The 18,601-nt window shown below is 46.7% G+C and overlaps 1 protein-coding gene across 1 annotated transcript in view; it reads left to right on the forward strand.

The window, feature by feature from the left end:
• The window catches only part of JPH3 (junctophilin 3), an 86,241-nt gene that overhangs the window by 52,743 nt on the left and 14,897 nt on the right, over positions 1–18,601 (forward strand). The window contains exon 3 of the mRNA XM_081202602.1: positions 14,931–15,055. Within this exon, the coding sequence (XP_081058728.1) occupies positions 14,931–15,055 (125 nt within the window). The remainder of the gene's footprint in view (positions 1–14,930; positions 15,056–18,601) is intronic.

Consider the following 18,601-nt stretch of genomic DNA (forward strand, 5'->3'; position numbering starts at 1 on the left):
CTGTCATACTTGCATAAAAAGATGCTATGAGGATGCAATGGTCTGGAATAAAGAATCGTCCTTTAAAACATGTCTGGGGAAGAACCTGTGGGGACCCTCCAGATGCTGTGGAGCTTCATCTCCCATCAGCTCAAGCCAGCATGGGAATTCAGGTTCCTCATCCCTGTTGTAAGCTAAGGGGTACCAGGAAGCAGGACTGTTTTGCATGCAGCCCTGCAACTGTCTCTTGCAACAAGCATCAATTAAGCTAGGACCTGCAAGTCAATTGACACCTGAGTAGCAAGTCCCAGCTGTTTGCTATTCATAGCACTTGCCTTCTGTCTGGTGGTTGCAAAGGACCAGGGCAGGCAGGTGCGTTTTCCTCTCAAATTGCATCATGCCGGAGGTTGCAATAGCTGTTTTGCCTTTCTTAATTAGGGATCTAGCTAGAGGGCCTGCTCCAGGGGGTGGGCACAGGTTTAACAGAGGAGCTGGGCTTATCTGTGACAAGCAGGTAATTTGAAAACCCTCCTTAGAGAGCTAATTGCGGTGGCTAACAGTTCATTCCCTGCTTCTGACATTCTATTACTGCTTTCATAAATCACTGATTGCAGGTCTTCTGTGCAGATAGCAACTTGGGGAGGAGAAGGGGACAAAGCACATTAAGGTAGATAAGAATCGTCTTATTGGGGCTGCAGGCACCTGATGGAAAAGCATCTTTTTTAATGAACACAAGAACATCAGAAAAGCCTTCTGGATCAGGCCAATGCCCCATTTAGTCCAGAATCCTGTTCATGCCTGTAGTAAACCCTCAAGAAGGATCTGAACATAAGAGCCCTCTGCCTTCTTGTGATTTTCAACAACTGTTACACAGAAGCATTGCTGTCTCCAACTGGAGGCAGAGCATAGAGAAATGGAGAGGAAACCAAAACTGACATATTCACCTCTCTCCAGTCAGGAACAATTCACACTACCAACTCCCACCATAAAGTATTTTGAGAGTTGTTCTGTCCCCTTTCCTTTCTTTTCCTGCATGCACTTAATGGTGTCAAAGGCCCATCACATGGTCTTTCCTTCTCCTTCTCCTTTGCTTCTTCATCTATTACATGACTACAAAGACCACTGGTCTCTGACATAATACAGAACTAGATTCATCTGCAGAACACTGGGGATTATGGGATGTGTATGTGCAGAAGTGGGTAGGTCTTCTGTGCATTCCACAGAAGTGGAGGATGAACCGAGACAGGATAACAGGCAACCCAGATAAAACTATGAGGCTCCAGATCATGTAACTGGCAGCAAATCTCCCTGAAATGAAACCTGCCACGGTGGTGCATTAAACCGTTATCACGGCCTCCTCTCTCACAATTTGACTTCCCTGCAAAGTTGCCAGGCCTTGGGAAGAAAAGCAGGTCAGGGGGTGGAGTGAAAAAGAGTTTGCCTCTGGGAGTTGATGGAGCTGTCTACCCAGCCCAGGAGAAATGAGATCAGGACGAGGCAATGGAGAGCTGATAAAGCAGTGGCTGGGCTTGATGAGTTGCAAGTTTAAATGGACTTCAGTGTAGAACTTCTTACTTTCTCTGAAGAACCTGAACAGCTCTGGTAATGTTCACAGAATGTTCAGAACACAGAACAGTTCAGAAAGAGCCCTGCACGCACGCGCACACGCACACACACACGCGCGCACACACACACACACACACACACACACACACACACACACACAAACACAGACTTTTCTTTAAAGAAGAGTCTTTCCTGCTGATCTGTCTTCTAGCTACACCCGTAACTAATCATTTTACAATGAATAATGAAGTGAAAGTCTTGGAAATGGCCAGTTAAGATATTTATTAACGATTTACCTGTGCCTCCACTGGGGATAGCAGAGGCATGTACAGAAGCAGCCTGTTGAATTAGGTTGTGTGCAAGAATGCTACATTTTAGAGGAACAAAATTTAATGAGTGAACTGTTAAGAAACTAAGATTTTGAAAATGTACATGCCTCTGCTAGGTTGAATTGCATTGGTGCCACTGGGATAATGGAAGCCTTTCACATCCCCTCCATTTCCCTCAAGTCTACTCTAAAGTGGCTGCACCTTAGATCAGAATTGTGGTATCCAAGTAGTGTACAGGTCCTGACTACAATGGGATCTTGCTGTGGATGCAAAGGGAGATTGGAGAGCACACTTTGAACAACCTCCTGGGTCTTCCTTTGCCGCTACCTTTTGAAGTCTAAATCATTCAGGCTGGTGCTGGACTGGTAGGTGACGTTGCCCACCTGTCACAGTGCCCTGTGGAAGCTTAGCCATATCATGATCTCTAGCCCTTTTTCCAGATCCTGTTCAGCATCCCTGGTGTCGGGTAAGGGTCAACCAGGCCTCGTGCCTGCGACAGACAATGTGAAACGTGACCCTAAACCAACCCTGTATTTTATGACTTAAAAAATTAACAGCAGTTGTAATGCAATGATAAACAAGTGCAATTCTAGGATTGAGTAAGCCTCTGTTAGTGAATATTCATGGGTTGTTTTCAGGAGGTCTAAATGAGCTGCTGACTCTGGAACTGGGAGAACCGACAGCAGCTGCTGCTTGAAGCTTTCAAATTCTGATAAAATTTCTGCAGGATTTAATTCACCCCCATATTTTATCGCCATTTCCAATCACCTAATGCATTATTAAAATAATTAAATTTTATTTCCGTAAATAGTGTGTAGAACAGAAATCGTGATTTTGGTGCTCCCTTGAACTAGGCCCCTGCTTTCCCCACCCTAGTTCTGGCCCTGGGGTCAAAACAACCCATAATAGTTGTGTCAGAAGAGGGAGTTTTGGCAGGTGCTGCTTGCCAGAAGCTTTGCCTGCCGAAATTAGTTGTAGGCTTGCATCCACCCTTCGGATCCTGCCGAATGGCCAGTACCCTGCTTTGCAGGCAGCAGGGAAAGGAACCAAGAGACTCTCCTCCTTCTCCCACTTGCTGAATGGGTTCCTCCTCCTGATGCTTAAAGCCGCAGAGAGAAGCCAAGAAGTCTGCAGCGGCAATGAATAATTCAGTTGCTGCCTGCGTCCTCCAGAGACAGCCTGGAGAAGAGAAGCTACTTTCCCAATCAATTGTTTCCAGACAGAACCTGAGAGCAGAAGGGGGTTGCTTGCCACAGAGCGAGGCCAGAGGCAAGGAAAGGCCTTCCCAGTGCTCTCCCAGAGATATTGATCCCAAGCTGGGTGGTGTCTGTGCTGAGAACCCATTGCCTTTCCTCCATTAGCACTTTAGTTCGTGGAGGCCATCTGATACCCTTTGGGGAGGCTGACTTCATTGCAGTGGTTGTCTTTCCCTCCCCTTCCCCTGTGTGGGGAAGGGATTCATTTCATCTGCCTGATCAATCAGGGGGCTGTGCTTTCTCCCTCCTTTGGCGCAGCCAGTTCTTGCACAACTTGCCATCTGAAGTGCACAAGTAGGGGTGAATTTGGAAGGGTTCCTTGTTGCTGAAACGTCTCGCTGATTGTGGGTTTCTCTTCTCTCCCCGCACCCTCCTTTTCGCCTTTCGCTGCATCGTTTCCAAGCGAGCTCTCCAGGAAAAGCAGATGACTTTGTCGATTTGGCTCTAGTAAGCTCCCCTGCACCTGTTGCCTCCTGGAGGCAAGGGGACCTGTCTCCATGGCAACTGCCTGACACCACAAATAGATGCTTCAACAGGGAAAGTCTGGCAAAGGTGGTCCACCGAGGCCTCTTGGCTTTGCCTGGTGATCGTGCCAAGACACTGGGATGTCTCAGTTGAGTCTTATGTAGTTTGGATTGGGGAGAGGGGTGTTCCTCTCCTCTATTTTTTATACCATGCATGATCATAAGTGTGGCTGAGGCTTGTGTGCTCTCTTTTCCCGCTCTGTCTCCACTGTAGCTATGACTCTTCCTGCCTTAAAGTAGCAAGGGTTATCACCATGCCTAACCCTGTGAGAACTCCTTGTTAGTTTAAACTCGTGTTTGTTAACAGGCCAGGAGCATAAAACATTTATTGATTCCGGCTTGTTGCACCAAATCGTAGCAGAAGCTAACTATGTCCCCCAGGTTCAGATAAGACAATAAACTTCACTTACTTGACAGTGGCAGAGGCAGAGGGATGAGTGCAAGCCTATAGCTTGCTTCCGCTCATTCATGGTGTGCTAAACCAGGGGTAGCAAACATGGTGCTCTCCAGATTTGCTGGACCACAACTTCTCTCACCCCCCACCGTTGGCCATGCTGACTGAGGCTGATGGGAGATGAAGTCCAACAACAGTGGTAACCTACTGCAGTGCACTGTAGGTGGAAATACCCTTCAGACTGGTCCAGAGGCTGAAGCTGGTGCAGAATGTGGTGGCTAGGTTACTTCCAGGGGCAAAATGCTGCCACCATGTGATGCCCTGCTTTATATATGCTGGCTGCCAATCTGCTCTTGGCACAAGTTCAAAGCATTGTTAGTAATATATAAGATCCTATATAGCTCAAGACAAAGTTACTTGAGAACCCTCATAAGGTTGCTGTAGTCTGCACGAGAACTTCTCCTGCATGTTCCAAGGACCTCAGAAGTCCTCTCTGCAGTGACTCAGAGCAGGGCTTTCAGTGTGACTGCCCCTGTTCTGTGGAATAGCATTCCTACTGCCTCTCTCCCAAAGCCTTTGAAAAGCACACTTTGCACACCTCTCTATTATCTGGGAACTGAAACTGAAAGCAGTTGTTTGAGCATCCCATTTCCCAGAGGATTAGGAGGGCCAGTGAACTGATGCTTCCTCTAGCCATGATGATCTCCAAGCCTTCATTAAGACAGAAAGCTAGGGAAGATGTCTCTGAGGAATCTGAGTTTTCTGTTGTCTGCATGTACATGTACATGTACACGTACACACACACACACCATGCTAGATATTATCCTGCAATAAAGTGCAACTTCAATGCATTGCTTACATCAAGAAATGTCCATATGGATCGTTTACACAGTCATCCCACCAGAGCAAAATGCATTGTAGAAGTTATACACTTTTATTAGAAGCCCACGTTTAAATTTTTTTGCAAAGGAATTAACTGAACCAATTAAGATGTGAATACTTTCAGCATCATTTTTAACATAGCCAGTGTATGTGCTTCCTTCCAACATCCCCTGACAACCTTTTCCTCATTATTGTTCACACAACAATAATTATCTTGCTGATCTCAAAGAAAAACAAATATGATCTGAATGCCTCTAATGGTGATTTGTCTTTTTACGGATGAACTGTGTGTTGCCAAGGTAGCAAGCTTTTCAATCGCACAAAATTGTTATTTAGGCATGACAAGTGAAGGCTGCAGCAAAATGTTGCAGCTTGGAGCACTTCTGCTCAGAATTCCAGCCTACCAGCCATGCAATTGTTCCGAATATCCCATTTCATTCTCCCTCCTCGCTGGTTTTATGCTTTCCTCCTCCTTCTACAACACTCAGCACCATTCCACCTGCTTGGTTGGCTTTAAGAGAGAATTGCACAAATTCATGGAGAAGGCGGCTATCGGCAGCTACTAGCCCTGAAGGCATTGTTTTGCCTCAACTGTTGGAGGCAGTAATGCTTCTGAATACTAGTTTCTGGAAACCACAGGAAAAGAGTGCTCATGGGTTGCAGGTTTCCCACAGGCGTCTGTGAAAACAGGATGTTGGAATAGATGGGCCTTTGGCATGATCCAGCAGGCTCCTCTGATGTTCAGTGTAATTTTCCAATAGGATCACCCTGAACCATTTTGGAGTCCCATTGTGCACTGAAAAAGGTAACAGGTGCAAGCGAAACCTTTTTCTTTATTTCTTTATTTACTGTTGCAAGGTTAGAGAAATTGTGCAAAGGGATACGGATAAAATAGGTTGAAATGTTGCCCTATCAAGATCCCAAGAGCAGGGTTATACAGAGGTACCTCGGGTTACAAACGCTTTGGGTTACAAACACTTCCGGTTACAAACTCTGCTAACCCGGAAGTAGTACCTTGGGTTGCGAACTTTGCCCCAGGATGAGAACGGAAATCACGTGGCGGTGACGCGGCGGCAGCAGGAGGCCCTATTAGTGAAAGCGCGCCTCAGGTTAAGAACGATTTCAGGTTAAGAACGGATCTCTGGAACTAATCAAGTTCGTACCCTGAGGTAGCACTGTATTATATACGTGAACATTCGCTGAGCTACAGGGTGAAGTGGTAAATTTGAGTCTCTTAAAACAGGAACCTTGTGTGACTAAATGCTTTTATACATACACACACACACACACACACACACACACACACACACACTTCCTGCAGAAAACTAAATGTCAGAGAGAACACTTCCACTTACAAGCTAGCTTTCTACTTGTAGGACACAATCTCTTCCCTTCCCCTCCCCTCCCAGTGAGAAGCATTTCCAGCCCACGAGCTCCCAAGTGAAGTGTACATTGGAGACACTCTGTGAGCACTAGACCTGGAAATTGCGCCACCAATTACTCTGCAGTGGAAGGGAATATTCCCTTGCTGTAGGAAGATTGAGAGGCATTTCTCAAAATATGCATATTTACCTGAAAGACAGTGTGGTTTCCATGGAACCAGCCCAAACCTCAGAGAGAAACACTGGCCTTCTATGGGATGGAGCCACTTGTGCTTTAACTCCTTCACAGCCTATGCGCTTTGAAGATATGAACCAGCAAGACAGAAGGGGGCTCTTGGCATAGGTGTGAGCCCCAAGTTTTGTTGGGGTGCAGCCAACTGTGATCAGTCTGTGCGCATTTACTGCTATGCGTAGGATGTGGTTCTGGCATGCTCCACAAAGGTTGCTTTTCAAGCATTTGTGGTGGGGTGCCGGAAGCTGGCACTTCAGCTTTGTGGGGGCTGGGAGGAAGCGTGGCTCAGGGGCTGAGCACCTCTTTTGCATGCAGGTCCCAGGTTAAAGGAGGGCAGGGCTAGGAAGGACCTCTGTTGTGCACTCACCTTGAGAGTGTCACGGTCTGGTTCATGGGTGATTGAAGTCCCGGCAGGGGATGTCAGGACCGGGGGCAAGATGGCGGGGTGGGAGCAGGAATGGGGGTCCAGAAGCCAGGAGTCAGGAAGCCAAGAGTCCAAGGGTCAGAGAGCCAGGAGTCAATAAGCTGAGGTTCAAGGATCAGGAAGCAAGAAACCAAACACAGCAAGGCAGGAAGTGTGTTGCTGTGGCAAAGAGCCAAAGGGAAATGCTGACCTTATATCTCTTCCCAGCTCTTGCCACCAGGTGCTGTGAGTTACCAATCGGCCTCACCTGTGAGGCCGCACCTTGCCTCTTCAGAACAAACTTAGGAAGGCCCCAGTCCTGCAAAGTCCTATTGGTCACAGGGCCTGGCTCCTGCACGCATACCTGACAGAGGGAGAGGGCAAGGCAAACAGCTGCATCTCCTTCCCCATTCCACGGCCACGATCACATCTGCATAGCATCCTATGGGTCTGGTGGGAATCATAGTCTGAAGCTACTCGATGGTCCTTGGGGTCCCTTCCAACTCTACAGTTATATGATCTGGAGGACACCAGGTTGGGAAAGGCTGGCATAAACAATGGCCTGGATTCAATAGAAGGCAGCTTCTTATGTTCCTATGTATAAGATTTTTCTTTAACTTACAGGCAGTGGGGTGTGTGTATGTGAGAGATGGATTGGGACCATATTACAGAGAAGGGCCTGACTCCTTGCCTCTGCTACATCACTGACCAGAACATAAGAAGAGCCAGCAGAATCAGGCCAATGGCCCATCTAGTCCAGCATCCTGTTCTCACAGTGGCCTGTGGGAAACCCGCAAGCAAGATTTGAGCACCAGAGCACTCTGTCCTCCTGTGGTTTCTAGAAACTGGTATTCAGAAGCATTACTGGTTCTCTCACTGTGAAGGCAGAGCACAGCCACCATGGCTCGCAAGCGTTGATAGCCTTATCCCCCATTATTTTGTCCAATCCTCTTTTAAAGTCCTCAAAATTGATGGCCATGACTGCCTCCTGTGGGTAGGAGCAAGTTCCAGAGCTGTCCTGAGTCTTCCAGGATTCATCTCCATTGGGTGCTCAGTCACTTCAGTTGCCTTTTACTGAACCTTTTCCAACTCTACAATATTCATTTTTAGGTGAGGTACCCAGAACCAGGGGACGCGGGTGGTGCTGTGGGTTAAACCACAGAGCCTAGGACTTGCCGATCAGAAGGTCGGCGGTTTGAATCCCCGCGACGGGGTGAGCTCCCGTTGTTCGGTCCCTGCTCCTGCCAACCTAGCAGTTCAAAAGCATGTCAAAGTGCAAGTAGATAAATAGGTACCGCTCCGGCGGGAAGGTAAATGGTGTTTCCATGCGCTGCTCTGGTTCGCCAGAAGCGGCTTAGTCATGCTGGCCACATGACCCGGAAGCTGTACCTTCCTCGGCCAATAAAGCGAGATGAGCGCTGCAACCCCAGAGTCGGTCACAACTGGACCTAATGTTCAGGGGTCCCTTTACCTTTTTACCCAGAACCAGACAAAGCATTCCAAATGTGGTCACACCAAAGATTTGTATAGTGGCATTATGATACCGGCAGTTTCATTTTCAGTTCCTTTCTTAATGATCCCAAGCATGGAATTTGCCTTTTTCACAGCTGTTGTGCACCAGAATCGCCTCTCTCCCCTCCCTCATTCCTGCTCTTCTCAGCGCCTGCTCTCCTCCTTGCAATGATCTTGTGCGTTTGCAGAGTTCTCCATCTCCTGGTGCGAGGTCAGTGCTTGTGCCTCCACAGATGTAAGGAGAAAGTCTCTTCCGTTGCTCCTAAGAAATAATCGTCTGCCTAAGGCAGTTTTTGCTATTAGTGTGATGTTTATATCAAAGGAAGAGATTAACATCTTCTTCTGATAGTTTTTCCTGGAAGACTGGAGGATGCTTATTTTGGCAGGGAGACGTACATCAGCCCTCACAAAAAGCTCGTTGCCTGGTTAACCATAGCTGCTCCGTAGCCTGAGCCCCAGGAGGCTGGCTTAAGCCCTGGTTATGACGACTTCAAATTAGAGTTTCTTGTTCACTTAGTAATGAAATCCAGCTAATAAAATAGGTTACCTTTAGCTACTTGCTTATGGCAAAGAGAGGATACCCCATGGTTACAAGTTCATAACAATTCATTAATACTACCCCCATCACGTATATTATATTAGTTCATTCTCATCACAAAGGATCATCACCTGTAGTAATTGAACAATTAAAAACATATAAGAATATTCTACCTTAACCCATCATATGCTGTTCCTCTGTAAGAGATACAGTGGTACCGGTGGTTATGAACTTAATTCGTTCCGGAGATCCATTCTTAAGCTGAAACCGTTCATATCCTGAGGTGTGATTTTGCTAATGGGGCTTCCCGCTGCGCTCGCACCTCCGGCATGCGATTTCCGCTCGCATCCCGGGGCAAAGTTCACAACCAGGAGCAGTTACTTCTGGGTTAGTGGAGCTTGTAACTCGAAGTGTGCATAACCAGAAGCGTTCATAAAGAGAGGCACCACTGTACAGGCACAAAGGGTTCCTGGATAGCTCAGTTGGTTAGAGCGTGGTGCTGATAATGCCAAGGTTGCAGGTTTGATCCCTGTATGGGACAGCTGCCTATTCCTGCATTGCAGGGGGTTGGTCTAGATGATCCTCAGGGTCCCTTCCAACTCGACAGTTCTGTGATTCCAAACACATGGCCTTTCTACACATGCACAGAAATATTATGGTGTTGGAGTAAGGTCATTTCTTTGAATATTCTCACTTATCAAAGCTCTCTGCATGTAGACACTGGTGTGTCAGAAAGGAGGGTTCTAGGTAGGGATGTAAAAAGGCAGAAATTTCTTTCTGGCCTGTATCCTTCACAATCAACTCTGCTTCCATTCTGCTGCAGTTCGGTTTCTGCCAACTGCTATGTTATTCATCTTGCTATCCTCTTTTTAATCTAAGTTATGGAAAAGAAAAGAAAAAGATGTCATTAATTACATAGCATTTGTGGACTTAAGAAGAAGAAGAACAATCATGTGAATGAATACTGATCGTAATTTGCTTGATCATATATCCATTCCTAATGGTAGATGAACACACAGACTGCTTCAGTTTCCACTTCCTTTCCTGTTTTTGTTGTCCAGCCTTTATTCAGCATTCATTCTAATTTTTTTGTGGGGTATTTACAGTATATGGTTTCCCATTAATCATTCAACCTTCTCAAACTTTTCACTGCTTTTCCTTGACACTTTCCTACCACAAAAGTCCTTTTTTAAAAAGAGGATTTGTTTCCCTTAGGCGAGAGACCACTTTGATTGTGCATGGTTAAGTTTCCAGTACGTGCCTGAACCTGTCCTGCAAAATACTGGCAGTCTGGGAGGACCCTGAATTACTATACAAAAGACAGGACTTTCCCTTTGAAATCAGCTCAGTCAGAGAATGCCCTTCTTTGAGAGAAAGTGGTCTGGGAAAGACCTGCACCATGCACACTTTAGTGGGTAGGGAGTTCTGCTCTCTGGGACTACTACAAAAAAGAATTGGCCATCCTTGCTCATTGAACTGACTAAGCCAGCAGTGGGTATGCAGACCTCTGAGACAGGTCTTAATGCCTAGGCTGGCTCATATGAGTATAGGCAGCCCTTCAAATAAGGGGCCCCAAACAATATAAATCTTGCGCAAGACCAGCACTTTCAACTGGGCCCAGAAATGCACCGGCAGCCGGTGTGACCAATACAAAACTTGTGTCACTTGCTCCGATCACTTTGCTCCCACCAAGTGACATTCTGCACCAGCTGAAGTGTCCGGACCATCTCCAAAGGCTGCCCTACACAGAGCGCATTACCGTAATATATCCTAGATATGATTAGTTTATGGATTATTGAGATAAGGTCCAATCTTTCTAGATAGGCAGCTGGGTATCAGCCTATGCTAGCAAAAGGCAGCCCTAGGTACAGACGTCTCTTTCACAGACAGCGCTGGATCCAGGCTGATAAAACTGGTCCTGCAGGGGAAGTGCAACCCCTCTAAGACCAGTTGCACCCCGCTATCCAGGTCAGCTGGCTCCCCCACCCACAGCACCTCCATCTTGCCTGGACTGAGTTTCAGTTTGCTTGCCCTCCTCTATTCCACAACCACCTCCAGATGCCTGTTCCACAGCTTTCCTTGGATTCTCAGTTGAGCAAGGGAGCTTTCTGTGGTGCACATTCTTCCTGTTTATGGGACAACATGTAAGATCTGGAAGGAGTTATTCAGCAGCATTTTTGCCCTGCCACTGGAGACCACAGCGAGGATGGTGTCTGTTCTTTGATGCTTTGTGGACACCTGCTTTATTTAAAGTTGTCTTCTGCTACTCAGTGTGGCGGGTGCATGAAGCGGGTGAAAAGTGATTAGACAGCATGTACATGTCATGTCAGAGAGCCTGCTTTACAAGGAAAATAAAAGCAAGCAATTAACAGGGGAATTAGGAAGATGAGCTAACGCACATTCTATATGGAGGGCCTATATGAACGCAGGCAGCCGATAAGTGCTTTGTGCAGCAAACACGCTTTGCAAGTGCTAAACGGATTACTTGCATTTATTTAGGGTGCTTATGCTTATTATAATGAAGCTGCAATATATACAGATTGCTATCTTAATTCTGCATTTCACTCCTTCTGCTTCCAAGTGCCTTGCTGCGCATTACAGTCACACCAGAAAATTCCCATAAGGCAGATGAAAAATGTGGGTTTTATACGCTGGGCCTGTCTTAAAAGGAGAGGTTCCAAATTAACACCCTTCCCCTCATAGGCTTGACATCAGTTTGCCTGTGGACGCTGAGCAAGGAACTTTCCCTTAAACTGGGAGAGGTTCAAGGTGGCTTTTCCCCAGAGACAAGGACTGACAGCAGGGGCTCTGTGTGAAGCCAAGGCAACCAGTGGTGAACAGCTGGAATTGTAAAAGGATGCTAATTAGACTATTATATTGCAAATGCAAACAGTTCCATTGCTCAGCTTGGAGGAGAGTGGCATCCAGGGACTTGTGGGCTCTCTTCCTTCTTCTCTTCTGGTGGCATTTCACATATCTGGACTGTCAGAGGCATCTTCCTCCACCTTTTCTCTGGCATCAGTAGGTGTTTCTTCCGCTCAGCATGGTCCATTGTTTCCAGAGTCATCTTCCCAGAGATCCACAACAGGATTCAATGTCCCCTTTCATGTGCTGGCAAACAACTGAGTTCCCTCTCTCCCCTTCTTTTCCTCCATCGCCATCACCCTTATCATTTATGCAGTGCATTTCAAGTTTTCAAAGCATCTCACCATCCTGTATAGATTGATATAGACAGAGAGATATAGATTTATTAACTGCACTTTCATAAGTAACATAACAAGGCGGTATATGGAATAAAAACACAGCATCGCAGTCAAGAACACTGCCAAACACATCAGTAAGAGCTAGTTGGCAAAGAACCTCAGGTTTGAAAGGCCTGTCTGAATCATTAAGCATTCAGAAGATGTCTGGAAATGAGTAGGGATGACTCCTGCTGCTGCCCAACCTCTATTGGCAAGGAGTTCCACAGGACAGGGCCTACCACACCAAAGACCCAGACCCTGGGAAAGGTTAGCCAAATGTCAGGGACATGGAGGAGCACCAAAGGTTGCCCTCAGAAGACCTCAGTGTTCAAGGTGAAGCATTAGGAGTATATTATCATGGTGATGCTTATGCCACCCTTGTAAAGTAGACCAGCAGCCTAAAAGTCCAGCATCCTGCTCTCGCAGTGGCCAACCAGATGCCTGCAGAACCGGAGCACAACAGCCCTCTGCCCTCCTGCGACTCCCAGCAACTGTTCTACATCCCCTTCTGCAAAAGGGGAACTAAAGTGGAGAAAATAGCAACTTAACTACAGTCTGCCTAACTAAACAGATGGAAAATGGCCAAAATATTTTAAATCTGCTCCCCCTCAGCTCCACCCCCAAATTATTTTTATTACTGCTTGATAGCAGGACTGCATGTGAACAGGGATTTTGTAAAAATGTGGGAACTGGCAGTTCATAATCACTGCCCACTCCAAGTCATCATTCCCAAGTAAGCATGACCCACGGCTCCTCCTGGAACTAACATGAAGGGCTTCTGCTCTCCGGTTTGTCCTTTGTTACGACAGACATCTGTGAGCAACCATGCAGCACCCCTATGAAGACACCTTCTTGTGACCCCTGAACCCAGCCACTCCCAGTGCCCGGCCATTGTAAGGACTTGCTGGCATTCACTCACAGTTCCAGGGCTAAGACGAACAGAAGGATATATATGCCCACTTGTCAGCTCTGACCGGCCGAACTGGGACTGTTACGGGGCCCACAAAATGCTCACTGTGCCTTTGTAAGAAATTCATCTTTTAGTGCAGCACTGTCCACACTTTGGAACTCCCTGCCGATGGACATTCACAGTCCGCTTTTTGACACATGCTAAACCCCTGTTTTGTTTAGGGAAGCCTATCCAGACCTGTAGAGTGTTGGCATGTGTTTCAATCTGGGATTTTCTTTTAGTTTATCTGATAATGCACTATAGTGTAATTATACAGAATGAAAGTGAAGTCACTGAAGAAAGGAGATGGGGAGGGAGGGGGAGAGGGGAGGAAATAACTTGCGGACCCAATCAATTATTAAGCTTAAAACAGCAGCTTTTTTCTGCCACTCTGGGAGAAGTGCAGAAGAACCACCTTGTGAAAGCCGATTTGTGTCCCAGGAGAGGGGAGCGGGGTTTGAAACTGTCACTCAGGCTGTCAGTTTCAACAATGCTCTCTCTGCTTATTCCTTTGATGTGGACATGGCAAAGGGCCAAAGAGGGACTGGATTTGCTTGCTACTCACTGCTCTTTCACCCAGAAGGGCTTGCAAAGGATCCTCTCACCTCCAGCTTGCACATACACATCCCTCCAGCCAGCTATATCTCAACTGTTGTAACCTAGGAATAAATGCTCATATTATTTTTTATTGTGATATATTGTTAGCTGCCTTGATGCAGGGCCCAAGCACACATATTGTGCGCATATGTGCCTTTCTTTATTTACGGTAGCTATGATTGTGTGGCTGTGTGTGTGTGTTCATAAATATTCAGCTGGACGTTTCCTGCACCTGATCAAGTAGACCCTTGTCTGCAGGTGATTATGCTATAATAAATGTGTTAGTGTTAAAGGGCCACAACCTATTTTTTAATTCTTAAAAATCAAGATACAACCCCACAGGTAAGAGCTGCACTGTAAATAAACCTTGATTTTACACTACTTACCTTTCTCCAGAGAACCTTGGGGATTTCAGTGAAGGTGCTAAGAATCCTTTGCTACAAGGGTAGCCAATATGGTACCATGTTCTGGACTCCAGCTCCCATCAGTCTCAGCCAGCATGCCCAACAGTTAGGTAGGGTTGCCATGTGTCCTCTTTTTCCAGGACATGCCCTCTTTTTCAGGGGTAAAATTTGAGACAAATTGCATTTGTTTGCTTTGAATGGCAGTCATAGCATCCTTTTTTTTGCTCTTCAAAATATGGTGACCCTACAGTTAGATATGATGGGAGTTGTAGTTCAAAGCACCTGGAAGGTGCCACTTTAGTTACACCCGCCTTGTTCCTCACAGAACTACAATTCCCAGAGTTCTTTGAGAAGCAGTTCTTTAAGTCACAGCAGCGAAATCAGCCGCTACAGAGGAACACATTAAGGCAACATGTGCTAAGAGAATGGTGTCAATACTTGGGTGGAGCGGGGAAATGACTGCTCATCCTGCCTTCATGTTTTGGCATTGCAGTTGGCACATTCTGGCAGAATCGCACCACCACTCTGGCGTTTGAGCATTGATTCATACGAGTGAAATAACTGATGCAATGGCCTGGACTGGTTCCCAAGAGTTCCAGTTCCCAGGCACTGGTGCTGCAGAGCTAAAGGATCCAGACAAGCCAGATGGGTGGTGCTGGTGGTGTGTGGATCATGGAACGAGCTGGAGAAAACCCTCTGACCCCCAGTGTTGCCTTTTCTGTCCCCCTTGATCTCTCACAGGACATCCCACTCCAGGGCAAAGGCAGACGCAGCTGTGACGGCGGCGCAGAAGGCGCAGGAGGAGGCTCGGATTGCCAGGATCACTGCCAAAGAGTTTTCGCCTTCCTTCCAGCACAGGGAGAACGGTCAGTGACTTCATCCCCTCATCCCTGAGCGCTGCAAGCGCAGCTGTGTGCCTGGGAAGGGAGCAAGCCATCCCTTGCCGGAATTCTCCTGAGTCAGTGTCAGAGAGCAGGCCTTTCTTTGGCACTCTCGCTCGCTCACCTGCTGAGCCAGGACTTCTGCTCCATCTCCTTCAGAGTCCCTGAGCCGCCATTTCTTTCCTCTGGGCCACGATTCACAACCACCTTGGTCTTACACAGTCAAGATCCTGGTGAAGGGTTGCATCCAGTGCCCGTCCTACTCGGAGTAGACCCATTGAAATTAATGGGTGTGACGGATTTAGGCCCATTCCTTTCAGGGGGTCTGCTTGAGTAGGACTTTGTTGGATGCAACACTTAGTGCATAAGCCCACACTTACAGACCCTCCAAGTGTCCCCGTTTTCCAGGCACATCCCTGATTTAGAGAAGCTGTCCTGGTTTCTGATTTGATCCTGGAAAGACTCACTTTTCCTTAGGATGTCCCTATTTTCATTGGAGAAATGTTGGAGGGTATAGAGATATCTGACCCTCGAGACATCTGAAGGCAATCCTGTATAGGGAAGTTGTTGGGGTTTTTTAAGTTTAATGTTTTATTATGTTTCTATTTATGTTGGAAGCCCCCCAGAGTGGCTGAGGCAACCCAGTAAGATGTGTGGGGTATAAATAGTAAAATTATCATTATGGAATTGGACATTCCTATTTTCACTGGAGAAATATTGGAGGTTATGCACTTACCTTTCCTCTGCACTTTAAAGCTCCATGTCTGAGCTCTCTTTACCTCTGAACCAGAGCAAACAGCAATCCATGGGAATCTTGAATTGTTCTTTGTTGTGCTTCAGCTTTAAAGAGCGGGCTTTTGCTGTGAAAGCTCTGAGGTGAAAAAATAGAGCGTAGACATGGAGCTTTAAAGTGCAGACCTGTGCCTGGAAGACACAGGGGGAAAGGTAAGTGTGGATGAGCCCATATCCTCCCACATCCTGGGGGTCCTAGTACTGCCTCTGACTGCTGCCCAGCTGGAGTTTACTTATGGCAGGGCCTTCTTGGTGGTGGTTCCCTGTTTGTGGAATGCCCTTCCTGGTAAGGTGCATCTATAATAATAATAATAATAATAATAATAATAATAATAATAATAATAATAATAATAATTTATTATTTATACCCCGCCCATCTGGCTGGGCCTCCCCAGCCACTCTGGGCGGCTTCCATAAAAACCAAAAATACAGTAAAATATCACACGTTAAAAACTTCCCTGAACAGGGCTGCCTTAAGATGTCTTCTGAATGTCAGGTAGTTGTTTATCGGTTTGACATCTGCTGGAAGGGCGTTCCACAGGGCGGGTGCCACTACCGAGAAGGCCCTCTGCCTGGTTCCCTGTAGCTTTGCTTCTCGCAATGAGGGAACCGCCAGAAGGCCCTCGGCGCTGGACCTCAGCCCCCATTACTGACTTTCAGGAGAAATCCAAAAACATTTTCCCATGCATTTGATGGCCAATAGACACTGGCCATAACAACCATGAAATGTGTATCTGTGAGGATATGTCATTGCTTTTAAATGTTTTTTCTGTGTTCTAGATGCTTTTAGATAGATTTGAATCTCTTTTTATTTTATTTTAAATTGTCCTGTTTTAGCATTTTGATGTTTGCTGCTCTGGGCTCCTTTGGAAGGGAAAGCAGGATATAAATTTAATAAATAAAATAAATTTCTGACATCAGATGTGGAGCAGAGGAAGATGCAGCTCCCTGTTGAAAGTGGGGCTTGTGGGCAGCTCATGAAACCTTCTGCCTTTTGCCCAAGTGGTTTTATTTCAAATCGTGCAGGTAGAGGAAAATGAATCACCTGATCTCTTTGTGCTCTCAGGTGATTGACAGGTGGGTGGCCGTATCAAAGTTTGCCTGTGGGAGGTGGGAAAAGGAAGGCTCTGAACTGCCAGCCAGGTCTGGATGCCCACCCTTGTTTCAGTACAAAACATACCCATATCCCTGTAGAAATGCAATCAATCAAGGTGTGCTTGCTTTCACAGATAGCTCAACTTGGGACCAAGCTGTTGTTTTTGGTATTATTGCTGCGGCTGCTGCTGCTGCCACTACCGCATATACACATTTTCTGAAGACAAATCACACAAAACAATCCAGTAGCAGGACGTTGGACCACATGACCCTTGTGGTCCTTTCCTACTCGATGATTCGATGAAAGGGCTGGATAAAATTAAAAGCATAAAAAGCAATCAATAAAATCACAAACGAAAAGGCAGCCTAAGGCAGGGCTGGGAGAAAACCCTTGCAGAACTGCTGCTGTCAGTCAGTGCACACAATACCGAGTTAGGTGGCCTAAAGGTTCGTCTCATGATACGGCAGCTGCTTCCTATGTTCCTATCTACCAATGTGGTGCTTCCCCACCCCTCTCCGCTCTCTCCTCATTCATAACCAAACCATCACACAAGAAAAGGCACCACCGATGAAGATGACGCAAAGAGACACAGACAGACACCGTTCCCCGCATCTTTTTCATTACATTCCTTGGGAGAGCAGGCCTGTGCTTTTGCTCTGTGTAACGCTGTGCAGTGCCAGAAGCAGAAAAACAGTACCTTCCTGCTCAGCCAGCAACACTTTAAGAGGAGGGCTGGCTCCATTTACAAGCAGAGTTGAAAGCATCCCGTTGCCCTTCGGGGCCTGTAGCGCTGTGTGATGTTCTGTGCAAAATTTTGCCTGCTGGGGTAAGGAATTTGTCAGGGTTATAAAAATTAAATTGGAGGTTGCCTTGTGACCATGAGATTTTAGGGGTAGCCCTTTGGTGATGATGATGATTATAACAATAATATATTATTTATACCCCTCCCATCTGGCTGGGTTTCCCCAGCCACTCTGGGCGACTCCCAGCAGAATATTAAAAACACGATAAAACATCAAACGTTAAAAACTTCCCTAAACATGGCTGCCTTCATATGTCTTCTAAAAGTCAGATAGTTGTTTATCTCCTTGACATCTGAAGGGAGGGTGTTCCACAGGGTGTGCGCCACTACCAAGAAGGCGCTCTGCCTGGTTCCCTGTAACCTTACTTCTCGCAGCAAGGGAACCGCCAGAAGGCCCTCAGAGTTGGACCTCAATGTTCGGGCTGAACAATGGGGGTGGAGATGCTCCTTCAGGTATACTGGGACGAGACCATCACATGGGCACCCTGGAGATTCTTCCTCTGTGCTCCCTACCACTACTGAGCCCTGGTAATGGAGGTTAATTGGAAAAGGGGGGGGGGAGTCCGTTCAATAATTTGCAGCTGGCTCCTACAGGGGTTAAGCTTGCAAGCTGCATACATAGTATTCATTATCATCATCATCATCATCGTATAAAGGTGCTCTTTCCCACATGGAGGGGACCAGACAAAGTTGGAGACTTCAGGTCAGCCCTGGAGGTCTGGTTGCCCGTCATGTGATTATTCTTGAGACGAGCAGGTAAAGGTAAAGGTAAAGGTAAAGGGAACCCTGACAATTAGGTCCAGTCGTGAACAACTCTGGGGTTGCAGCCTTCATCTCGCTT

Source organism: Podarcis bocagei (genome assembly GCF_964188305.1).
Source record: "Podarcis bocagei genome assembly, chromosome: 7".
Lineage (NCBI taxonomy): Eukaryota > Metazoa > Chordata > Lepidosauria > Squamata > Lacertidae > Podarcis > Podarcis bocagei.